General features: G+C 43.6%; 1 protein-coding gene across 10 annotated transcripts in view; it reads left to right on the top strand.

The window, feature by feature from the left end:
- Positions 1 to 26,588, top strand: part of NEO1 (neogenin 1) — a 549,782-nt gene that overhangs the window by 284,208 nt on the left and 238,986 nt on the right. For all 10 annotated transcript variants that reach the window (XM_050968064.1, XM_050968062.1, XM_050968067.1 and 7 more), the window contains exon 5: positions 10,672 to 10,808. In XM_050968064.1, the coding sequence (XP_050824021.1) occupies positions 10,672 to 10,808 (137 nt within the window). The remainder of the gene's footprint in view (positions 1 to 10,671; positions 10,809 to 26,588) is intronic.

The following is a 26,588-nucleotide window of genomic DNA, read 5'->3' as shown; positions in this document are numbered from 1 at the left end:
ACACTGAAGTTACAAAGGAGTCTCTCAGTTGTCAAAGGGATGGACTATTCATTGTGTGCACCATGCCAAAACAGATTTTTTAAAACAATAAAGGCCTCCTTTACCTTGGTGGGTCCTGTGCTTATTGGCGGATTTGCTCACCTCAGTGATCTTCACCTCTGGTGGAACCCACAGTCTGGGTCAACTCCTCCTGTGTCTGATAAGAAGTTGCGAGGTTTGGAGGAAACCTGGGCTGCCCTCTACTCCGGGTTTCAGCCCAGGGCCCTGTGGTTTGCAGCTGTCTATAGTGCCTCCTGTAACAGCTGCATGACAACTACAACTCCCTGGGCTACTGCCCCATGGCCTCCTCCAAACACCTTCTTTATCTTCACCACAGAACCTTCCTCCTGGTAGGTTAATAATGCTTGATTGTCTGATAATTCCTCAATCCTCCAGTAGCACACCTCTCAGTCTCAGCTCCTTGCGCCTCTTGCTCCCAGCTCCTCACACGCACTTCCTCTCCTCTGGCTCCTCCCCCCCTGACTGGAGTGAGCTCCTTTTTAAACCCAGGTGCCCTGATTAGCCTGCCTTGATTGATTAGAACACCTGCAGCCAATGTAGCTATCTCCACTGCCTTCTAGAAAGATCTTAATTGGCCCCAGGTGCTTTGATTAACCTGGAGCAACTGCCATTTGGTTACCATGGTACTAGGGATTTGTTTAGCCTGGGGCTAACATGCCTGTTTCTCAGTACTTTACTGTAGCCATCTGGCCTTGCCCCATCACACCTCTTAAATCCAGTTCCCCATAGAAATTTAATTCTGCCTCCTTGTAAGTCCAACCTGTGCACAAGGCAGAGGTCCTGAGGAAAAATAGAACGTGGTCTTTTAATTAAAAACTGTTTTGTTATGTGTTAGGAAAAGCTAGATTGTGCAAACTTCCAAGCGTTTTACTTTGCAATCTAAACTTTAAATGATCTTTTTAACATTGTTTTTGTATATAATTTTCTAGAGATTTTTAAAAGAAAAATGGTAAAGATGAATTATATTATACAATTGTAATACACTTCTTCAAATAAATAAGTAGCAGCATCAGGGTTTTGAGTCCTGGAACTTCAAGCACTTGCAGCACAGACCTTTACCTCTTGAACTGCAGGATTAACTATATTAACTGGCATCAGAAGAAGTTTTTTATGCTAAAGAGGTTTCTGGTGCTCTATGCTAGGTCCAGGGTTGAGTAGTTCATTCAGATCTCTCCCCCTTAACCACTACTGCAGCTGCTCTAGCAGTGCCCACATGTTCCAGCATAGTGTTCGGAGGTGGCGCTGCTGCTCCTTTGGTGGCTACATGGGGCCCAGCAATGTGGAATAGTCACTTTCTGTTGTGTTGGCATGCTGCCAAAATTCTCCTGAGGAACACAAGTGAGAGAAAATGGCAATTTTTAACAATTTATAATTTAGCTAAACCCAGATGCAAGTTCAAGGGACAAATAAAAGATACTTTTCTACCCAATGGGCTTTCTCTCTGCAGGATTTTGAAGTCCTGGTGCAAATAATATAGCTGTTACAGCGTTTGCAGATAAGATTACAAGCATACTTTATAGTGGAAAGTGTTGGGCTAACTAAATCTAAGGATTGCTACCAGCTTTTCCTATGTTTGTTCATCTATGGAAATATATTTAAATTCAGCATCCAGAAAATGCGTTCTTCTAGCAAGATTCTATTAAATAAAAACATGGTATTGTATATCATGAACTGGGGTAATTTTTTCTTATTTTTTTTTTAACATTTTTGGTCCCTTTCCAGCAGTGTGAGTTTGAGTTTCAGAGTGGCAACCACATATATAACTGCAAGCAGTCTTACTGTTTAGTATGGTAATGTACCTTTTGACATATCTCCTAACCAAACCAGTGCTTCCTTTTTATGTAATATTTTAATCTCTCAGAAAGCTAACTCAAGCCAAAGCAATTCAGTGGACTGCACCTTTTCGGAAGAATATTTGTAATGTGAGCCACATGCAGTGGATGCATCTGTGAGATCCCCCAAACACCTACTGGATTCTCCCCTTTTGAGCTGTTGTATGGGTGCAACCCCTGAGGCATCCTGGACATAGCCAAGGAAATTTGAGAGGAGGAACCCAGTAAGAGAAAGAACATAATAGATAACATAACATAACGGATGAAGGACCGGATAGCCTGGGTCACTCCCATAGTGAGGGAGCACCTAGAGAAGGCCCAGGAGGCCCAGCAAACCTACTACAACCGTCAAACCAAGGTTGGTCAGTTTTAACCTGATGACTGAGTAATGGTACTGGTACCCACGGCCAAAAGTAAGCTGGTGGCCCAGTGGCAAGGGCCCTACGAAATAGTCAAACCCATAGGGGAAATAAATTACAAGATGCGACAACTGGGACATTGAAAACTAGAGCAGAAATATTATGTCAACTCTCTGAAAACGTGGCATACCCGAGAGGCATGCACAGTGCTTCAAGAAGACCTGCACCCAGGGAACAAAAATCCTGAACAGGTGAGGGTGTCTCCTGATCTAGCGACAGCCCAGAAGAAAGAGGTAACTGAGACAGGGCTACCCAGAGGATTCAGGGGGCCTGAAGTCTTTGGGAGCAAAGGGGCACCTGCTTCGGTGGCAATTCGGCAGGAGACTCTGCTGCCGAATTGCCGCCGAAGACCCAGCACTTCGGCAGCGGGTCCCGGGGCGGAAGGACCCCCCGCCTTGGATTTTCGGGGCACTTCGGCGATGGATCCCGGAGCGGAAGGACCCATTGCCACCAAGGACCCGGAGTGGAAGAAGCTCCGGGGGCCCGGGCCCCGCGAGAGTTTTCCAGGGCACCCAGAGCGAGTGAAGGACCTCGCTCTAGGCCCCTGAAAAACTCTCGTGGGGGCCCCTGCGGGGCCTGGGGCCTGGGACAAATTGCCCCACTTGCCCCCTCCCCCTCCCCCTGGCATCCCTGAACTGAGAAGATTGCTCAATATCAAGACATATACTCAACAAAGCTAGATTGCACAACTGGGACATATCGTCACATCATCATGAACCCTGGGGCCAGAGTAACAATGAGGCCCTACCGGGTGCCAGCAGCCAAAAGGGAGGAAATAAAAGCAGAAGTCAGGAAAATGCTGGAGATGAGGATCATCGAAGAATCCCACAGTCAGTGGTCCAGCCCCATTAATGTCGGTGCCCAAACGTGATGGCACCACGAGGTTATGCAATGACTTCCGTCGACTAAATGAGATATCCCAGTTTGATGCCTACCCTATACCCTGCATAGACAAATGAGTGGACCGTCTGGGGAATGCCCGGTACTTGACGACCCTGGACTTGACAAAGGGGTACTGGAAGATTCCTCTAGCCGAAGTTGCAAAGGAAAAGACGGCGTTCTCTACATTAGAGAGTCTTTCCTAATATGCGGTCCTCCCTTTTGGACTACATGGGGCCCCAGCTACCTTTCAGCACCTTATGGACAAGTTATTATGCCCCCATGCCAGCGATCCTGAGGCCTATGTGGATGACGTGGTGATTCATACCCCAGACTGAGAAACCCACTTGAAGAAGTTGGGGGCAGACCTTGATACCTTCAGGCAAGCTGGCCTTACAGCGAACAATGTTAAGTGCACCATGGGGTTCACAGAGGCCAAATATCTTGGCTACATGGTAGGAAAAGGTCCGATAAAACCCCAACTGAATAAATTAGAGGCCATCCAAAACTGGCCATGGCCGAGTTGTAAGAAGCAGGTCCGAGCATTCCTAGGGGTGATGGGGTACTACCAGCATTTCATCCCCCATGTTGCCACAAGGGCAAGTCCCCTAATGAACTTAATGAAGGCTCATGGTCCTGATCCAGTCAGATGGTCTGACGCAGCAGAGAGAGCATTCACAGACCTACAGACTGCCCTCTGCAGTAACCCCATATTAATAGCCCCGGATTTCACCAAGGAATTCATCCTACAGACAGATGCATCCGGGGTGGGGTTATGGGCCGTCCTGTCGCAGATGGTTGGGGAAGAGGAACGTCCAATTCTCTACCTCAGTAGGAAACTCCTTCGGAAGGAACAAAAATATGCAGTGGTACAGAGAGAGAGAAAATGCCTCGCCGTAAAATGGGCCATGGAAACGTTGTGTTACTACCTGCTGGGGCGTAGATTTGTCCTTGTGACCGACCATGCCCCTCTTCAATGGATGTAACAGAACAAGGAAAAGAACACAAGGGCAACCACGTGGTTCTTACCCTTCCAACCTTTCCAGTTCTGCATACAGCACAGAGCGGGGAGTCACCATAGCAACGCGGATAGCTTATCACATCTACACTGTCTGGTGTCCCAAGCTGCCTAGCCCCTTGGTGTTGAGCAGAGGGGAGGGATATGTGTTAGACCCAGGCCAGTGGGGTACAGCAGAGCAGTCCCTATTGGGAACCAGGAACCCGCCCACTGCTAATGGATCTCACCCCAGCCTAAGAGGAGGATCCAAAGGGTCTAGAAACCAAATAATTCCAGGGGACTACTAATGAGATAACAGGGACGGGCATGAGGTCAAAGGGTCAAATGAAGGGAACCTGACGGGGACACCAAGCAGAGAACCCTGGACAGCGCCCACTGCTCCTCGAAGGCGTCAAGGGAGCCAGCGGACGCTGCCCAGAGGAACTCTACCTGGATGCAGTGGATGGAGGATCAGAAATAGGCCCTACAATCACATGGGACCCCATCGACCAACCTCCTCTCCCTGGTTTTATAGATGGTCGTTTTAGCCAGGGCTAGGAGAAGGTTGACCAGGGGGTCCCGTGGCTTTGTGGGGCCACAGATTGGGAATGCATAGATAAGGAGGTGAGGGGAAAAGTGCAGCCAGAAGCGTAACAAAATATTTGTGGGAAGCTGGAATAGGGGCTGCAACCTGACGCACTCTAAATAAACGTGCTCCAGGGTCTCCCGCATGCTGCAGAAGGGGCAGGTGTCCAGGATGGAGGTAAACTGCACCAAGTGCATGCCCGTGCTCATGGCCCCATGAAGGAGCTGCCAACTGATATCCCCGGTGGGCCTTGGGACCAGAACAGAGTATAGGCTGGCCCACCGGGGCTCCTCACTTTCTAGAGGTGGAAGCAGGTCCTGCCCCTTTGTGTCAGGGCGGGACACGAGGGTGAGGAAGTGAAGGATGTGGAGCATGAGTGTGTATAGATGTTTCCTTGGTGCGGTTTGGAAACAAACCAGCCGGCTTGTGCAGCCGGCTCATGGTGAAGAGGTGGGGGAGGGGCCTGGGTCCACGGGGCAGGGTACAGCAGAGTAGTAGAAGGCAGATATACTGGCCACTGGATAAGCAGTTTTCTGTTCCCTGACTGACCAGAGCAGGGGCTGCTCCAGGCTAGGGTGGACACATGACTCCAATTAACCTGCAAAGACTCAAGTGAGGCTGTTAAGCTAATATGAACACCTGACTCTAATTAAGGCCTCTCTGACATTATAAAAGGGCTCACTCCAGTCAGGCTGAGGAGAGCCAGGAGAGAGGAAGTGCGGCTGAAGGAATGGGTAATGAAGACACCCTCAAGCCACTGGAAAGGGAGCCCTAAGGTAAGGGCGAAGAAGGCGTTAAGAGAGAAGCGGGGGAGCTGTGGGGATTTGGCCTAGGGAAATGTAGCAACTCTGGCAGTGAAAGGTCAACTGCCAACAGCTGCTGCCATTAGGGTCCCTGGGCTGGAACCTGGAGTAGAGCGTGAGCCCGGGTTCCCCCCAACCTGCCACTACAGAAACACCTCCTGGGAGGGGAAGACAGGCCCCTGTCAGGACAGGAGGCTAAACTGTTTGTGAATAAGCCCGTAGGGACAGCAGAGACTGTGGGAGTTCTCTCATCAACCTCCTTGCTGGCTTATAATGAAAAGGGCTCCGTCGACTATACTCTGGCCCTAGAGAGAGAAGGGCTATGTGGAGGGTCACAGTGAGCCTCTGAGGTTAGTATAAACCACCTGGAAGTGTGGGACGCGCGGGGACAAGGTCGCAGCTCTGCCACTATCTATCTATCTAATCCTTTTTATTGTTAGAAGTTAGTTAGTTAAAGTTAGTTTAGCTAGTTTGTAGCAGTAGGTTTTAGTTTTAGGTCTTTTTTGACTAACTTTTATCTTTCAGTAAAAGGACTGGTACAGGAATGATGCCTCACTCACTGAGGTTTAAGGTCTGCCAGTCTAACAGGATGCTTATGCCAGTCAGTAGACCACACCCAAGACGTCTGAAATGTTTGGGAGAATCCCACATCAATGACGTGTCAAATTTGTAAAGGACTAAAGCCCTGCTCAAAGAAAGAGTGTCGAGGCTCAAGTGTTTACTTATGGAGGCAGCACTTTGCCATCCATTGGAGTTGTTATGTATGGAAAATGCCCCAAACACACCAGCTTCAATATGGAATGCCCCACAGGAGGTGTCTGTGGTTTTTGGTCTTCTTCACCAGTGCCAAAGAAAAGTCACAGTCCCTCCTCAGGTTTAGTAGCACGCTCAGGAGTGTGAGGTTCTGTGGCCTGCAGTGTGCTAGATGATCACGGTGGTCCCTTCTGACCTTAAAGTCTGTGAGTCTGAGTCTAGATATGTCAGTGCTGACGCCGGGTAGAGGCAGAGACTCTGCAAGACATTCGAGGGAGAGATGCTCCCTAGAGCAGTCATTACCTAAGAAGAAGGGATTCCCTCAGGAAACTTTGCCAGGTCTGTTGAGGCTGTCCACTGAGAGATCCTTGAAGCAGGGTCATCAGTCATTGCCACTTTCAACTACCCTAGAGGCATGTGCAGCCGCAAGGCACCTGGTTAGCCTCTCGGTGGCAATTTCCCTGGAATGGAAGGTAATGGAAGGCTTACAGTAGGTACCTATGCCTGTGGGGCTCCTACCTCACCATGTCAGGAACCTGGGGTACCGTTATCTCCCAAACTTCCACAAAAGCTAGTACAGTTGAGAGGCAAGCCTCCAATGATATCCCCATTACTACTGTCCCCGGGCTTAAGCTTCCTATCCCCAGATCCAGCTACTTTTACTCCACCATTTTCAGAGGTTTCAGACTCGGAGGTATGTTTATCTGTGTCCCAATCAAGAGGGAAAGCCTATGCTTCATCAGAGACTTGGGGACCATGGGTCATGCAGCAGTCACAGCACCGGGTTCCTCCCAAGGGGCAGTGGCCAGGGCAAGGATGGGTCCCATGCCCATGTCAATGAACATTCTGGACTCTGTGGGACATCCCTTCTGATAGGATCTCCCCACAACTCTCATTCACTGTCCTCAAGGTCACTCCCGTGCAGCACTACAACTGTGACATTATTCTCCAGTTCCCGATATCGAGATTGGTATTGAGCAGCCAGAAGTCACTCTGATGGCTTCTCCAATACAACACCAACTCAGAATCCTGTTGTGTCTTCTTCCTCATCACCAGGTCAGGCTGTTGAGGTAGCAAGCGATTCGCCACTGCCAGAGGACCACAGGGCACATCAAGATCTATCAAGAAAAGGTATCCTCTGTTCTGAATATTCAGTCAGAGGAGCTGTGTTGAAAGATCTCACAAGTTGGTGTATGTTCTGGTATCGGCAGCCCCTACAAGAGTGACTCTGCAAAGCTATTATGGAGGCAGTTAAGGCATCCTGGCAGACTTACTCCTCCTTGCCTCCTGAAGCAAAATTAACTGAAAGAGGAGGTATTACATACCCTCTAAGGGATGTGAACACTTGTATTCTCATTCTGCCCCAGGCTCCTTGGTAGTGGCAGCTGCTAACAAGCAGGAGAGACAAGGGCATGAAGCATCAACACCAAAAGGCAAAGATTCTGATCTTCGTGCTGTGGAAGTAGATCATAGACTCATAGATTAGAGTTGGAAGAGACCTCAGGAGGTCATCTAATCCAACCCCAACTAAATCATCCCAGCCAGGGCTTTGTCAAACCGAGTCTGAAAAACCTCTAAGCCTGCAGATTCCACCACCTCCCTAGGTAACCCATTCCAGAGCTTCACCACCCTCCTTGTTAAATATAGTTTTTCCTAATATCCAGCCTAGACCTCCCCCACAGCAACTTGAGACCATTGCTCCAGATGACACAAATCGAGGGGAGGGGGAAGGAAGAGGAGGGTGTTGCAAACACTTTGGAGGATAAAGCTAAAATTCAGAGGGATCTTCGTCGATTGAAGAACTGGGCTATAGACAACAAAATGAAATTCAACAAAGATAAGAGTAAGGTGCTATACTTAGAGAAGAAAAATCAAGTGCACAAATACAGAATGGTGGATAACTGTTCATCTTCAGCAATGTCCCTTCACATTCAGGTGGACTTTTGGAGGACCATGTTTCATTGCTGCAGACTATGCAACAACATTGACCCACTCCAAATTTTCTGTCCTTTATTTTATTTGAGAGAGAGGGAGATTACAAGAAAGGACTTGCAGGTAACAGTTTCTGCTGTCTTCCTCTCAGCTAGTGTAGAACCAGCTAGCTGTGCTGTTCACCTGCACAAGCACCATTGCTTAAGGCAGTCACAATACTAGGACTCCCAGTATGGCCTTCCTGGAACATGGAATCTCAGCCTAATTTCCTAAGCTCTTTTTAAAAACCAAACACAACCTTTTTAAGCTCCCTGAAGTGTTGTTTTCCCTTGTATATCGTCTCCATACTTACTTTTACCTCAGATTTTTTTTGGTTATCCACCTGGAATCATTGTCTGTAGAAGAGTCGTGTCTCCAAGTCTTCCTGGACATTTCTTCTCAGTCTGGTTCCTAATTTGTATCCATATGGAACTATTCCTTTCACATAATTTGAAAGATGTTCTTTGTTTTTTAATTTTTTAAACCAGCACATCCAACAGAAAAGTTGGTTCACAAATTGGAGTACAGACCTATAAATTATCTGGATAGAACAGTCTTGGAAAAAATTGAATGTCCTTCAGTTCTCTGTGGTGGAAATAAGATAGAAGAAAGCTCCAAAGGCCTCTATCTAATAACAAATTACCCTTACAATCATGTTAGCATATCTCTTCCAATGATATAATCCTAATTTAAAATAGTTTAACAGAGGAAGCATGTAGGTTGAGAATTATATTTCGTCCACTTGCCTTTTAATAAAATTGTAAAGGAAAAAAGTGTAATTATACAGGCTAGAACATCCACAAAAGTATTTTTAGTTTTGGACTTTTGACTTGGTCAAACTCAGAAAGATCGGATTGCTCTAATTAATTACTAATTAATAACTATAGACCAGTGAACACTAGATTTTACTATATTAATCTATGTCAAAGACTACTTTTATCAGAAAAATATGGCTCTGGAGTTCCAGAAGAGGCAGCTGATATTCTTCTATTTCCCACTTTCATTGGAGGATTGGGATGATTTGGAATGTATCCAGTCAACCAGGCTTTTGTTGTTTGTTTCTCATTTTTACTTTTTGTTAGTGATGTATGTGTACTTGTATTATGTACAGTTTTTTAAAATTAAATTTTGCAAAAACTGAGGAGTATTCGGAGAGTCTTCTAAATATAAGGAACAGCACACAAGAAAGCAGGATGTAATGGGAGGGTACCTAAGGAGGGAGGCTAGAATTATTGTTCTTTGTTGGTTTTGTTCATGAAAAAACACTGACATGGCTTGCATAATAAAATCTGAAGATAGGTAATTATTTCCAAAGAAAACAAAAGTCAGCCTTGAATGTTCATATGGGGGAGAGTTTGTAAGTGTAGTCTTCCTACTGTTTTAGATCTGTAAGTTTAGTTTTCCCACTGTCTTCCCACTGTTTTAGTGTAGGAAGCCCTGGTAAAACAGGTTTTATTTTGGAGCTCTTGTATCCCACTCAAATGGCTGCCTTCTTTACAAAAATGCAATTACGCAGAGTACTTGCAACCATTTATTTCTTACATTGCGTAGATGCTAGGCTTGGCTTTCGATATACTTGAGTTAACCACTTTCCAGCTATGGGTGGAGTGGTTTTAGTGCTGGGAAAATTATCCTTTGAAGGCAGTGATTGAATACTTACATCTTTAATGAATTTTAATTACCGTATTTTAAAATAACTTGAATTGCATTTGACTCATAAGATTTGAAGCTTGAAAGTGCAAAAAATGCATTAATATTGTGTGGGATGTATATTGTTGAATTTAAGCTTATATTTAAATAATGAGTCTAGTTAAAAACACACCATCCCTCTATGTTAATATACACCTCTACCTCGATATAACGCTGTCCTCGGGAGCCAAAAAAATCTTACCACGTTATAGGTGAAACCGTGTTATATCAAACTTGCTTTGATCCACCAGAGTGCGTAGCCCCCTCCACCCCAGAGCACTGCTTTAACGCGTATATCCCAATTTGTGTTATATCAGGTTGTGTTATATCGAGGTAGAGGTGTACCATTAAAGAATCCAATCTCAGAAGTGATGTAATCAGCAATTTTTTCAGTGTATTTAGAAGTTTCATTTGGAGACCTTCCATATTTCATTTGTGTTATATCGGGTTGCGTTATATCACACTGCTTTACCGTGTTATATCCTAATTTGTGTTATATCTGGTCACGTTATATCGAGGTAGAGGTGTACCATTAAAGAATCCAACCTCAGAAGTGATGTAATCAGCAATTTTTTCAGTGTATTTAGAAGTTTCATTTAGATACTTTCCATATTTCTTTCTATCAGTACTCCATACAGATTAGTTTGTTTGCTATATTATCTGTATGTCCTGTCTTGCACAGCTCTGAAAAATTTCTGTTACTGGCGGGAGGGAGCCTGGAGATCAGTGATATCACAGAAGATGATGCTGGGACATATGCCTGCATTGTGGATAATGGGAATGAGACAATTGAAGCTCAAGCAGATCTTACAGTTCAAGGTATGTAGAATGTTTAGTTTTGAGAAAGAACTGATCTCCACATATGTGAATATATTATGGGGTTTGTTCTTCCATGTTCATTGACTTCAAAAGGGATTCAGATTTTTGTTCTTTCTACAATAAAACCAAAACCAACAACCTGAGTTGGTTTCCTAGAAATGTCACATGATTATACCCATGATGTTTTTTACTCTTTGTATTGTTCATGATTTCATAAATGCTCAAATGAGGAATTAAATGTTTATACATATGTGTTAACCACACTGAAGACAGTTGCATGCATCAGATGAGTACGACAATATTAAATGTTTGGCACCATAAACTTTCCTAAAGGGAACAGTCTCTAGGTTATTAGGACTGAAACTTGACCTACCTTTATAATTACCTTCTAGGTCTTACCTGACAAGGACACTGTCACAGGTATTTTTCATAATCCATAAAGATGTTACTGTCTTAGAGTAACCCACTTGAAAAATATAAAACTGAAATAAATTTATTCACCTAATTTCCTCTTCTTTTGTGTGCGTACCATTTACGTGTAAGGTTGCTCATGAATGCTATTCTTTTAATAGAAATAACATTGAGACATATATTTAAAGACACACTTTCAGTTATGTAAACTTTGCAAAGAAGTATACAAATAAGGTAAGTTCTCTAGAGGGCACAGAAAGTTAGGAGAAATGTTGGCATCTCTTAATCCTTGCCTTGTCGTGTGAGGGATCTCAGGTATGAATTTTTATTGGAACTTTTTTCTACTACAATATATAGAAATGCCCCCAAATGCCTGATTGGTGCATATCTGCTGCATCTTGTCATAGAGCATGATTGATTTATTTACAGTGGGTTGCACAGTAATGACTGTTGCTTTTATTAAAAAAAAAATTAAAAAAACACAACATTGTTCTGCAGAGGTTGCATTTCATTGTTTTAATGGTAGAATTAGCCAATCTTATAATAATATATATATATAGTAATTATGTCATAATATTAGAGCTCTTCATGTTTCATAATAAATGGAGAACAGTCCTATTTTAAAGCCAGTTCATTTCTATGGACAACATTTGTCTCTAATGAGATTACCTTATATTAGTTTGTCCTCCTAAGAAGAGAAAGTGACTCTGCAACAGAGTGTTTTGCCTTAGGGCTGGTCTACACTACAGGGGAAAATCAATCTTAGATACGCAACTTCAGCTACGTGAATAACGTAGCTGAAGTCGAAGTATCTAAGATTGAATTACTCACCGTCCTCACGGCGCGGGATCGATGTCCGCGGCTCTCCTTGTTGATTCCGCAACTCTGTTCGGGTTGGTGGAGTTACGGAATCGATATAAGCGCATTCGGGTATCGATATATCACGTCTAGATGAGACGCGATATATCGATCCCCGAGCAATCGATTGCTACCCGCCGATACGGCGGGTAGTGAAGATGTACCCTCACAAACCAAACCAAAGCGAATTCTGCATAGTTGGAATCTGGACTAATTACTTTTTTCCCTTTAGGAAATCAATAAATTTACAATTCATTCTACTGTTTGCAGGTGCTAAGATTTTTGATCCCATTAATTAATGCTGACATAATTAAGACTGGAAATAGACATAAATACATTTTAAATTGTCTGGAAGGAGAGAAATATTGAAGCTGAAAACTTACTGTATATACTTGTTCATTAGTCAGTTTGTTTATAAGCTGACCCCCCAAGATGGTTAGGTAAAAATAGCAATAACTGTATGACCCTTTTATAAGCTGACCCTATATTTCATGGGTTGGCAAACTTTGGCTCCCGGTTGTTGGGGTAAGCTACTGGAGGCATGGGACATTTTGTTTATTTGGAGTTTCTGCAGGCATGGAGCCCCTCAGCTCCCTGTGGCTGCAGTTCACCATTCCCAGCCAATGGGAGCTGCAGGAAGTGGCATGCCACTTGTTTATAAGCCAACCCCTGCTCTTTGATTCGTCACTTTTTTACCAATATTTGGCTTATGAACAGGTATGTACAGTAATATATATGTACATAAAGCCAAGCACACAGATTCAGCATACTGCTTTAGGGAGTCCAGAGTAATAAGTGCAACTTTCTGTGACAGAAGTATCCCTCAAAATGTGTATTTATTGACCGCTGTCTTAAATTTTCATAAAGTAGCAAGGTGGGTGAAGTAATATCTTTTATTGGACCAACTTCTGTTGGTGAAAGCGCCAAGCTTTCAAGCTCCACAGTACTCTTCTTCTATTTCATGGAAATCTGCTCTCTTCAGATGAGGTCATTTAGATGTGAAGAGGTGCCTTTCAGGCTACTTCCAGCCTTCAGGTTCAGGTTCCCTCTCTACTCAGATTAGTGCAGTCATGTATTTATGGTAGTTAAAATCTAGTTCAGGGTTCAAGGCATATTTATGTATGGTTGTTAGGAAGTTTTAGAAGTCCCAGAATCTGATATTGCCAAAAAATATTTGTATGCTGTCTCTGTTTGCTGGCAGGGTGGAACTATACCCAAGTGTATTGTCCTGGCAAACCAGCTTTGGAGAAGGAAAATAAGCAGATGGGGAAAATTGCCTATTGGCTAGTCTTCTATTTTTAACCATTGAGTTTATTGTTTTTTGTTTTTTTAAATATATCTATATAAACACAACAAAGTGAGCCATGATATAGTGTTAAATGGTTCAGAAGGTGCCTTTCAAGAGTGCTTACCTCTGGGATATTGGGTTAAAAGCAGCAAAGAATCCTGTGGCACCTTATAGACTAACAGACGTTTTGGAGCATGCTCTTTCGTGGGTGAATACCCACTTCTTCAGATGCATCTGAAGAAGTGGGTATTCACCCACGAAAGCTCATGCTCCAAAACGTCTGTTAGTCTATGTATCTGAAGAAGTGGGTATTCACCCACGAAAGCTCATGCTCCAAAACGTCTGTTAGTCTATAAGGTGCCACAGGATTCTTTGCTGCTTTTACAGATCCAGACTAACACGGCTACCCCTCTGATACTGGGTTAAAAGCCTCTTCCCAAAATTTACATAATTTGTTGTGAAACATTAGGTCATAGAATATCAGATTTCATATTGTCTATTTCCCCCATGTAACCTTAATATTAAATTAACAAAGGAAAATTGCTCACCTGAAGATTGTTACTGGAGAACATTCTTTATGGGATTGCATATTAAGAAGATGCAAAAATTTGTCTGCCTACTAGTTGGAGGGAGTATTCTACTGGGAGCAAATTACCAGTGCTCAATCTGCACTAATTGCTTGTTAGTTTCTAGATGGAATAAAAGATATTGGTATTGACCTGTGAAGTCCTAACTGGTCTGGGAACTTCCTGTCAGAGAGTGTGCTTCTTGCCTCATAAAATACTATTATGGTAGTTATCAGGCACTTAAGATGGAGCCTGCTTGGTTTAAAAGAAAAGGGGTTTGTTGAGAAGTTATTCTTTTTGAGAGCTGCTTCACTTTGGAATTGCTTCCACTTTGATCCAAAATAATGAGAATCTGTTGACCTTCAGCATATGCTGCAAATGCCATCTACTGATCTTGGCTCCAGGGCAGAGAGAAGAAACTTGGGGAGACTGGTGTGCCTTTTTTTCTGTGTATTTATGTGCAAGCTGATACATATCTATGTAAGGTGGGTTACGTGAGACCCTGTGTGTTGTGTGTTTAGATGGTTTAGAAGCTGATTACGTATTTTACAGAATCATCAAGGGGACTCAAACTTTTTAATGTAGAAGTGGAAATAAAATCAAAGCTATGAGACAAACTAAAGAAAACAAAATCAAAGTTATGATTGACATTGCATCCTTAACTTGTCCCATTGTGTCTGGCCATTTGGGTATTAAAAGGATCTGAGATCAGTGTTAATCTGTGACACTGAAACAACCAAGCTTAATCAGACAGATCTACAATGATGTTGGCTTTACTTATGGCTTTCATTTGTTTGGTTGTGTGAAAACTTTAATATTTTTTTTAAAGTTAGTTCTTTTATGCCAATCAGTTGCTATAGAATTAGCAGCAAGAACATCTGACTTCTAGTATCAAGGCATTAGAGAAAAACTATTTTTCTTGGAGTAATGGTCCCTATATGGATTCCAAACATGGGTGCTCATGCGTGCCATGTGCCAGAGCCAAAAGGTTTTCATAGCAGTGCCCATTGACCTGCACATGTGCCATGTGTCTCCCTTGCAGCTGAGGCTATAATAGACTGTGTGGGTTTTCACTGCTCCAGTTCCCTCTTACCACCACATGGCTGGAGTCGGAACCCCTTTGTCCCTCCATGCTCTTGGCTCTGCTAAAGGAGTGATTTTTCTAGTGCCTTTCTGTATATAATTGTCTGAATAGTTGTTCCTAATTGATAGTTCATTCAGTAAGTTCAGTTAGAGTAGCTTTCCCTCCAATTTGGGGGTTGACGTTCTTTGTCCAACAGCAGTGCAAACAACAGTTTTAACATGTTGGTCAGGAACAGCTCGTACTCCCACCTGCAGCACCCCATGTCATCTTTGGGGGCAATCTTGCTCCATTTGCCCACAGTTGGGGCAAGATCGCCATGGACAATTGAGTACTGGAGATCATCTGTCAGGGTACTACAAAGAGTTCTTGCCTCATTGCCCACCCTGGTCCCTCCATGGGGACTTCTCTCATCAGTCCCTCCTTCAATAGGAAGCTGGTGCTCTTCTCCTCAAAGGTGCCATAGAACCTGTCCTGCTTTGCTACTGGGCAGGGGCTTTTACTCCCCAGACTTCCTCATCCCAAAGAAGGGCAGGGGACGGTGACCCATTGTGGACCTTTGAGTACTCAACAGATTTATCCAGAAATCTAAGTTCTGCACTGGGATGCTAGCGTTGATTATTCCCTCTTTCCCCCATGGAGCCTGATTTGTGGCTCTTGACCTGAAGGATGCCTATTTCCACATCGATATTCACCCTGCCCAGTGCAAGTTCCTCCAGTTCACTACTAATTCCAAGTCCTCCTCTTCGGTATTGTGACAGCTCCCCGTGTCTTCACCAAAGTCTTTGCCATTGTCGCCACCCACATACAATTCATCTGCTTCTCCATGTTTCCTTACCTGGATGATTGGCTTTTCATGGTACTCTCCCAACGAGTCTTCATCACTGCCATCATAGCTCTTTGCTGCTGCCTCGTCTCTTTGGGCATTTGTATCAATGAGGAGAAGTTGGACTTCATACCTAACCAGGTCATCCGCTTTATTGGCACCTGATTGGATTCCATTGCTGCACGTGCCTTCCTCCCAGCAGATAGCTTCGCCATTCTCACTTCTACAATTGTGCACTTATGCCGCAACCCCCGCACCACTATCTGCCACTGTCTCTTCCTCCATGGACATATGGCAGCCTGTGCCTCTGTCATGCCCCACGCTTGCCTCCACATGTATTGCCTTCAGTTGTGACTCCTCTCCATCTACAGACCACAGAGTCCTCCTTCCCCAGATGGTCCTTGTCTCCTTCATGTGGTGGGCCAACCTTTTCAACGGCATACCCTCTTTACACCTCCTTATCCCACAAGCCACCATAACTTGGACCACCACACAGCCCAAGAGGTCTGGACTCCATGGGAAGCCAGGCTGCATATCGGCATCCTGGAGTTGAGAGCAGTCCATTTCATTTGCTGGGCCTTTCTTCCTCTCATTTGGTCCCGCCACATGCAGCTGCTCTCCAACAACATTGGAGCAGTGGTTTATATCAACAAGCAAGTCAGCTCCTACTCTCCTTCCCTCTTTGCCAATCCATCTGATTGTGGAACTGATGCCTCAAATGCCACGTTACACTCCAAGCCAACGTACTTCCCAGGCACCCAAAACTCACTGGCAGACACACTCAGCAGGTCTTTTCACATGAACCACAAGTGGGAACTACACAACACCATTCTCCTTTACCTGTTCTGCAGGTGGGGCACCCCCCCCTTTGGGAAACCTTTGCAACCAGCGAAGAACCACAAACTGGCCCTTTATTGCTCCAGAAGGGCTGTGGGAGACAACTCTCTGGGGATGCCTCTCTCACGCCCTCCCCTTGGAGGGGCGATCTGCTCTATGCCTTTCCCCCCTTCCCCTCCTCCCACAAGTCCTCCACGAGATTTGCAGAGACTGAACTAAGGTGATACTGACAGCCCCGTTCTGCCCGTCAGTATTGGTTCACAGACTTCCACCTCTCTGCTCACACTCTGATCTGCCTCTGTGCCAGCCCAGATCTCCTCACACAAGACCAGGTCCGGCTTTGACATCTCAGTTCTGGTCCTGTCTACCTCACAGCTTGGTTTTTGGCTGGGACTTGGAAATAGCCATGACATGCTCCACCCCAGTCCAACATATCCTTACACAAAGTAGAAGGGTCTCCACCAGGGCCTGCTACCGGGCCAAGTGGAAGCACTTCACCTCATGGTTGCACCAACATCGACACCCGGTGCAATTGATCTCCATACCCATTATTTTCAATTACCTCCTCAAGCTCAGAACCTCAGGCCTCGCCCTCAGCTCCATCCGGGTGTACTTGTTCAGTGACTTTACCCCCAATGGTCAACTTTTCCATGTTCTCGCACCCACCACCATCCACTTTCTAAAAGGTCTGCTCAATACCTTCCTTCTGGTGCAAAACCGGTCACCTCCATGGGACCTTAACCTTATTCTCTCTGTCCTCACAAAACTGCCTTTGAGCCCCTCACCATTTGGTCCCTCTCCCTCTCCCACCTCTCCATGAAAATACTCTTCTTGGTGGCCATTACCTTGGTGCAACAAGTCAGCGAACTGGTGGCCGTGATGGCTGACCCCACCTTACATGATCTTCCACAAAGATAAAGTTTCCTTGCGCCTGCATCTGAAATTCCTATCAAAGGTGGTGTCAGAATTCCACCTGAATCAGTGCATTTGTCTCTTGGCCTTGTATCCCAAGCTTCCATTCCCTCAACATCCACTGTGCATTTGCCTTCTACCGCCAATGCACGCGTGCCTTTCGAATTTCTCTGAGACTCTTTATTGCCTTTGCTAACTGATGCAAGGGGCATGTCCTCTCCGTACAGAGGATCTCGAAGTGGATCTCTGGATGCATCTATGACATTCTATACTTCAAAGAAACACCGTGGAACCCCCATATTCACCACCGTGATATGATTTTTGATGTTGTTTTTTGTACAAAGTATGCCTTGTGAGGTATCATTTAAAAAGTCTTAAACTATTGAATATTAATATCCTGTTGAATTGTACGTAATATCATTGTATCCAAAGTTATGAAGTTTTGCTATGTGTGTGTAACTGAAATATGTTGAGTTTGGGGAACATCCACAGCGAGACTTTGTGGCAACAAAGAAGCAATTGTCACTGACCAGGCAGGCGTCGCTGGCCCATCAAGAAGAATCCACTCTCCCAGAAACTTCATAGAGAGAGTACGTACACAATGGGTTTCTGCCTGACCCCCACATCACAGCAAGGACCTTTCTAGCAGCTGGAAGTATAAATAATGGACAGTGACATCATCACTTGACCTTTCTCCTCCCCTATCTCAACACCTGGAAGATTGTCTGGAAGACAAAGATGTTGAACTGGGGAGATTGGTTCCCAGTCTGGGAAAGGGAATTCAGCCTGTATACTGAGAACTGCGAGCTGCCTGTAACATGTATTAGGATGAGAGACTGCTTGGTTCAAATCCTGCTTGGTCTGTAGAATTTAGGCTGTGCATTTATTTTTATTTCTTATGTAACCAACTTTGATCTCTATATCTGTTCCTTATAATCACTTAAAATCTGTCTTTCTGTAGATAATAAATCTGTTTTATATTTTACCTAAAACAATGTGTTTTTGGTTGAAGTGCTTTGGGAATCTCAGCTCAGATTACAAATCCTGGTTCATGTCCAATTTCCTTGGATGAAGTGGCGAACTAATTAATGAGCTTGCACTGTGCAAGGGAGCCTTGAGCAGTGTAAGACGCTATATTTCTGGGGTGCAAGGCTGGAGGTTGTTGTGATTGGCTGCTGCCTCTCTCTGTATGATTCATGAGTGACTTAAAGAGCATTCATACAATTTCGCTGGGTATGAGTCTCCACATGCTGATGGCTGAGTGATTACAGCACCTGGAGGGGTTGGTTGGTTATCATTGTCACAGCACTGAGACAGCCAGCCCAGGTTGAAGAGTTAAGGGGCACAGCAGTCCCACAGTTCCAGATTGTCCCCCGGGGGACCCCATCACAGCATCTATGAATGTTACACCCCTCCTGGTGTCACGGCGTGCACTATACGAGCACTCGCAGCCACATCTGCCTGCCTCACACAAGTACCATGGCAGGATATCTCTCATGCCACCACATAGCGCTCCATTCTGACCTTCACAGCTCATTACACCTTTGCACCAGTGACAAAAGTGGACACAGCTGTGGACCTTGCTGTAGTCCAGACAGTGCTCCCTCACAAGTCCTCGCACCCACCTGCTCACTAATCACACCGAAGTTTGGAATCCATATAGGGTCTATCACTTGAAGAAGAAGAGGAGTTTACTGACCTGTAACTGAAGGTTCTTCAAGATGTGTGGACCCTATTTGAATTCCAACACTCACCTTCCATCACCTCTGCTATGAACTGGACTTCTCAGTGGTAAGAGGGATACTAGAGTGGTGTCAACCCACATGGCTGCTTATAGCCTTGACTGCAAGCATGGTGGGGTATGCACAGCCTTCAGGCAGGTCAACGAGCGCTGCTACAATAACCTTCCGGCTCCATCACATGGCACACAAGCACACCCATGTTTGGAATCCAAATTGGGGGAGGGATAGCTCAGTGGTTTGAGCATTGGCCTGCTAAAGCTAGAGTTGTGATTTCAATCCTTGAGGGGGCCATTTAGGGGTCTGGGGCAAAAATCTGTCTGGAGATTGGTCCTTTGAGCAGGGGGTTGGACTTAGTTGACCTCCTGAGGTCCCTTCCAACCCTGATATTCTATGATTCTATGACATATCTCTAAGGAGCTCCAGTTACAAGTAAATAACCTCCTCTTATGCAAAAGAAATCCTATGCCAATGACATGTTTGTCCTCTCCACTGTAATAGAGTATATGGCCTTCTTCTGTTAGTACCTCTTCAAAGTTCTTCCATCTGACCTCAGAGATTCCTAGGAGGTGCCAGGTATATTGTTCCATTTCATATGTGAGTTCTTTCAGCCTCCCTATTTGTCTCAATGTCCTTACATTCCATGTGGCTATGATGATGTTATCTCTTCCTCAGATCCTCTTTGTTGGGGTTACACCAGTAGTACACTTGTCGCATCTGCCCTGGTGGGAGACAGATGGTGCAGTCATTGTTAATCTGGGCTGTGATCAATCCGGTATGGACATCATTGACTTGCTCATCATATGGTATGTCTTGGTCAAATTTCTAACCTGGTGGAGTCCATCACTCTCCAGGCAACCCCATTTTAATTGTCTCTTATGACATGCAGGAGGAGCAGTGGCCTATTCTGTCCCTGGACAGAAAAGGCATAGAATTTCTTGTGCATAAAGATATCAAGAATTCAGTATTAGGATGCTTCCCAGTGTTCAGCAGGCTTACTTCCATCCATCTAAAGGCAGTACCGTAGTAGAGATGAGATACTTTCATAAAGTCCTGGACATTTCCTACTTCGACCACGTCACTAATGAAGAGGTCCACAACATCATCACCCAATGCACTGGGATATATGAAGACCTCCTGACGACCGTGAAGAAGCGTAAGCTGAAGTGGTACAGCCATGTAACAAGATCATCTGGCCTATCCACGATCATCCTCCAAGGGACAGTACAGGGGAAGAGAAGAAGAGGTAGACAGAAGAAGAGATGGATTAACAACATAAAAGAGTAGACCAGAATGGATTTCAGAGATTCAAGTACTGACACACAAACATCAGGAGTGGAGACAATTGGTTGACTGCTCATCAATGATGGTGCCCCAACGACCAATGCGGTTATGGGAGTGATGATGATGAACCTCCTTTTGTGAGTGATACTGAATAATTTAGGAAAGTTGTGTGCTGCTTTTTTGTAGGCTCTAAACCTCTGTCCCTTACATGTACTTCCCTCCATCTTAAGTCACTGTATGGAGAGTAATTGCATTTCTCTATTATTGTAATTTGGCAAAGAACTGTTGATTGGTTGGAATGACTGTGATTTGATTATTGTATCATTATCCTCTAGAAAAATTCTCAGCTTTTCCCACCTAATGATCCTCTGATCCCCCTTCAGATCCTCTGATTCCAGTCAACCCTCTTATGTCATTATTAAATCAACAGAGATTCATACAAGAAATTGAGCTTTGGGTATTTAATTCCCTTACGCTTCATCTGAACTTCCTTTCCTGAACAAATCAGTTTCTTTCTTAGTACGCTATTGTTATTTTACTCTTTCTATTATTATTGAAATCTTTAACTACAGACTGTACTAATTAAAACGTGCTCTCAGTTTTTTTCTATTAACATGTCATGCTGATAATTCGCTGAGTTATTGTAGACCTGTACTTACCAGGTTTGGGTAAAAAGGCATTGTTTCACAATGTTAGGGCTATTGAAGGGGATGGCTCTTCTCAGAGACTCTTAACTGAGAGCTCCCGCAAAGTACAGTGGCAGTAGGTGCAGCCCCGTAGGAATTTTGAGGCAGTTGCTGGTAAGTTACCAACGCCAGTAGGTTGAACCTGTTAAATTGTGGGTGTAAAATCAAGAGAATTATTAGAGCTATAAAATAATATTGCTTAATCAAGTCCTATTCATGACCATTCATTTGTTAAGCACTGACAATATCTTACACTGTAGAGGACACAAAATGAAGGCAGGCCTACCCTGAAAATCCTACACTCTTTTAAAAATACAGAAGATGGGATGCCCTCCAAGTCTTGAATGAAGAATGCTGAGGAGAGTTTTTCTTTAACCTTTGGTTTGGTTAACATGTGGATATTGCAAAAGAAGTTAATCTTTTTTGGAGGGAATTGAAAAGTTGGGAAAGTGGTGGTTTGGGAAGTAGGGATCAGCAGACCAGTCCACAAGTAGCAGGTGGTATGGTTAAAGGCATGAGGACCGGAATGAGAGGAGTCAAAACTGTGCATTGATAGTTGAGTGGAGGGGATGGAGGGTGTGATAACAGACTAGATCATAGATATAGCCAGGACTTAGGGCCATGAAGGCAAAATAAAGAATTTTAAGCTTCAGGCAGTGGACAGTAGGGAGCCAATAGAAAGATTAAAAAATAAGCATGATTTGATCTGATAAGTGAGGAAGATAATTCCAGCATCTTCATTTTGCATATGCTCAAGGCAGGCAGTATAGGCACTGGGGTGCCAGAGAAGAAAGTTACAGTAATTGATCATGGCACTGACAAGTGTTTGTCAGAGAACGTTCAAATTTTAAGTGTGTGTTTGTGGAAGAAATAGCAATCTGTTTATATATCCTGGATGTATGAGAAGGAAAACGGGAGAGGTCATAGAGTTTTCAGTTAGGCTAGATTTGCAGTATTGTCAGCATAGTTATGTAGGTCAGGGATGGCAAGAAACCACCTCCCTACCCAACATAAGCATGCTGGCCAAAAAAACCCAGATATTTCAATAAGAGTGCTTTTATTGGCATAGCTAATGTCATTCAAGAAAGCTGTGGTGATATGCCATCAAAAAAATTGTTGACATCAGCTGCATCCATAGTAGGACACTCTGCTTATATAGTTATACCAGCAAAGCATTTGTAGTGTAGACAAGACTTTAATAACACTGTTTGTAACAGTTGCATTGGATTAAGTCTACCTCAATGTACACACTATATTCTTTTAAATATTTGTATGTTTCAAGTTGGTAATACCTGGTCATTAAACAGTAAGGACCATATGTAATATTAACCAAAACAATGAATTTAACATCAGTGGCATGTTTTAGGTGGAAATATTTAAACAAGAGGAAATATCCTGTGCCACAAGGAAAAAAATAAAACCTTAAGACAAACTAGGAGATCATTCAGCAGCAAATGCGCACAGATTCATATACACATTTAGGTTTCACACACACTCAAAGCCATGTTTATGCACAAATCCTTGATTCACACATGTCTTTGGCATTTTGTAAGTGGCAGTGAGCATAAGAAGATCCCAGGAAAAGTAGAAATCTGAACTCTTCTTTAGCGGCACAGCTGAGTCTTAGAATGGACTCCATTGAACTTTCCTCTGTGTTCCCGGTGAAGGAGAATATAGTTCAGTGTTTGAAAGGATTTGGTACAAAGTCAAATTTCTGTTAGCTATATGAATGTTTGCCTTCTACGATGAGATAACTGGCTCTGTGGATATGGGGAAAGCGGTGGATGTGATATATCTTGACTTTAGCAAAGCTTTTGATACGGTCTCCCACAGTATTCTTGCCAGCAAGTTATAAAAAGTATGGATTGGATGAATGGACTATAAGGTTGATAGAAAGGTAGCTAGATTGTCGGGCTCAACGGGTAGTGATCAATGGCTCAGTGTCTAGTTGGCAGCGGGTATCAGGTGGAGGGCCCCAGGGGTCAGGCCTAGGGCTGGTTTTGTTCAACATCTTTATTAATGATCTGGATGATGGGATTAATTGCACCCTTAGCAGGTTCACAGATGACGCTAATCTGGGGGGAAAGGTAGATACGCTGGAGGGTAGGGATAGGGTCCAGAGTGACGTACACAAATTGGAGGATTGGGCTGAGAGAAATCTGATGAAGTTCAACAAGGATAAGTGCAGAATCCTACACTTACGAAGGAAGAATCCCATGCACCACTACAGGCTGAAGACTGACTGGCTAAGCAGCATTTCTGCAGAAAAGGGCCTGGGGATTACGATGGATGAGAAGCTGGATATGAATCAGCAGTGTTCCCTCGCTGCCAAGAAGGCCAAAGGCATATTGGGCTGTATTAGCGGGAGCATTGCCAGCAGATCGAGGGAAGTGATTATTCCCCTCTATTCGAACTGATGAGGCCACACCTGGAGTAGTGCATCCAGTTTTGGTCCCTCCACTACAGAAGGGATGTGGACAAGTTGAAGAAAGTCCAGCAGAGGGCAACAGAAATGGTTAGGGGCTGGGGCACATGGATTACGAGGAGAGGCTGAGGGAACTAGAGTTATTTAGTCTGCAGAAGAGAAGAGTGAGGTGGGGATTTGGTAGCAGCCTGAAGAGGGGGTCCCATAGTGGATGGAGGTAGGCTGTTCTCTGTAGTGGCAAATGACAGAACAAGAAGAATGTTCTCAAGTTGCAATGGGGGAGGTCTAGGTTGGATATTAGGAAACACTATTTCACTAGGAGGGTGATGAAGCACTGGAATGAATTACCTAGGGAGGTGATGGAATCTCCATCCTTAGAGATTTTTAAGGCCTGGTTTGACAAAGCCTTGGCTGGGATGATTTATTTGGTGTTGGTTCTGCTTTGAGCAGGGGATTGGACTAGATGACCTCCTGAGATCTCTTCCAACCCTAATATTCTATGTTGTTTTTTTCCCTTTCCTGTCAACAGGAGGAGTGGTGCTATGTATCAGATTTATTTTAGCAATATTAAAGTAGGTTGTGGGTACTGGGAAAAATGTTTTGATCTCAACCAGCAAAGGAAAGTATCTGTCGGATTTCCACTAGGTAAAAGAGGTGGTGATGGTGAAAGAAATGCTGGGGAAACAAATAGTAAATGTATTTCAAATTCAGTCTGCTGACTTCTGTTCAATTTATAAACTTACATCAGAAAGAGCCATGGTGGCAGTTAGATGCTGACAAGGTTACAAGTTCATTCTTCACCTGGGAATCATTTTAAATTTATTGCTGTATCTGGATCCCCTAGGATTTCTGCAAATACTGTGACGTGAGTTAGACCGCTGCTAGAGCTTCCTGTCATCTGCTTTGGTACTTATCGTGTAGATAATGAGTTTAAAGGGAGTTTCCCCTTTCTATTGAAATATTTACTGCAGCTTATACTGAGCCACAAATAATAAAACAATTTTTCCATTTTCATTTCCCTAGAGTAATTTATAGAATTGATTAGCTTGCATTAGAAGTCCTTTCACTTAAACAATGAAATACTGTAGATTTTATATTTATGTGGCAAGAGTTAAGATTGCTACTTTCACAGTATTGTCTTATTTTTCATATATTTTCCGATAGATTTCTAGTGTTACAGGAAATGAGCCTTTGAGTGTTCTAGGAAAGCATTCAGTATCGATATTGTCTATTAAATACCATACATTGAATGTCATACTGATATATTAAAATCAGAAAAACAGTTTAAAGGGAACATTTTATTTAAGGTGTCTCTTAAGGGTGATAGAGTTGAGATACTATGTGATTAGTAATTAGATCACCTGCCATATTCAGAATAAATAGTACAGAAAAATCAAGCAGTCTCAGGAGAGATATATTTCGGGAGAATTGGTGTGCTCTGAAAGGAAAAATCTAGAATATTTTTTAGTGTACCTTCCCCATACTTACAGTAATCAATACCTCTAAGAAGAATGTATTCCTGTAGATTTTTCCTGGTGTGTAAAGCAGAGGAAGATCATGTTTTTGCACTTTCTGTGCATTTTATGATCTGAATTACTAATCAATTAAATATATAAATAAAGGCAATATATTATCTAACCAATATATGTATATATCAGGGATTGGCAACCTTTGGCACTCGGCCCGCCAGGGTAAGCACCCTGGCAGACCGGGCTGGTTTGTTTATCTGCCACGTCCATAGGTTGGGCCGATCGCAGCTCCCTTTGGCCGCAGTTCCCACTCCAGGCCAATGGGGGCTGCGGGAAGCAGCGGCCAGCACATCCCTCACCCCCTGCTGCTTCCTGCAGCCCCCATTGGCCTGGGACGGTGAACTGCAGCCAATGGGAGCCACAATTGGCCGAACCTGAGGATGCGGCAGGTAAACAAACCGGCCCCTGGCGGGTTGCAGGCCAAAGGTTGCTGATACTTGGTATATATTATATTGGAAATCACAACACTCAAATCAAGTTTGAAAAAGATCTCTACCATATTATTGATATATTGCAGAAATGTGCTTGATTAGTAATCAGTTGTCCTGATGACTGAAACTTTATATTTTTGTGTTTTGCCCAGACCTGATCACTCTACTGTCACACTCAAAACAGTCTAACATGGAGAAACTGGTAGTGCTCCCAGTGCTCCTACAACTAGTGAAGTTGAATGACAAAAGGAAAGGAAAGGAAAGTGTTGACATATTCGTTAAAGTACGTATTAGAGATCTTATTTTCTAAGAAATGCTCCATAAACTTCATAGCCAGTCAACTTTATTTTAAATTTAGCTAGTTTTTACTGATGGAATAATAAGAGTGATCTCCACTGGACAAAAATTTTAGGAAGTTAACTGTAGATGTGAATGTATTAACCAAACTATTATACAAGATCAAAACTCTTTCTTTGCCCCATCAGAGGCAGGGGGGCTCTAGTAGATTGGGCACTGTGTTGTTTGTTTGTTTTTTAAGTCCTAATGCTAATGTTGGGGAAAGTGGAAATTTTAAAATTTCCAACTAATTTTTGAGCTGCCTGTTTAATTTTTTGCCATTTGTACTGAATGCTATATATATGTAGAGGCTTCAAAATAATCTTCCTGCTAGGAGTTGTATAAATTAACTATAATCACACCAGTATCAGGTTTGCAGATACTTATTTAACTTTACAAGTGTGATACTTTTGAGGGTCATGAGAAAATATCAGAGTACGCTTTGAGCAGCCATATTTTCCCTCATTTAAGTATTCTTATAATACATTGGACTGAATGCTAATACTAGCATACTTTATATTTCTGTTTTTCCTTCTGTAATTCAAAATACTATTTTTGAGGTGTTTGAAGA

This window comes from Gopherus flavomarginatus, chromosome 9, assembly GCF_025201925.1.
Source record: "Gopherus flavomarginatus isolate rGopFla2 chromosome 9, rGopFla2.mat.asm, whole genome shotgun sequence".
In the NCBI taxonomy this organism is placed as follows: Eukaryota; Metazoa; Chordata; order Testudines; family Testudinidae; genus Gopherus; species Gopherus flavomarginatus.
Note: the sequence above shows the minus strand (reverse complement) of the source record. Positions and strands in the feature narration are given on the sequence as shown.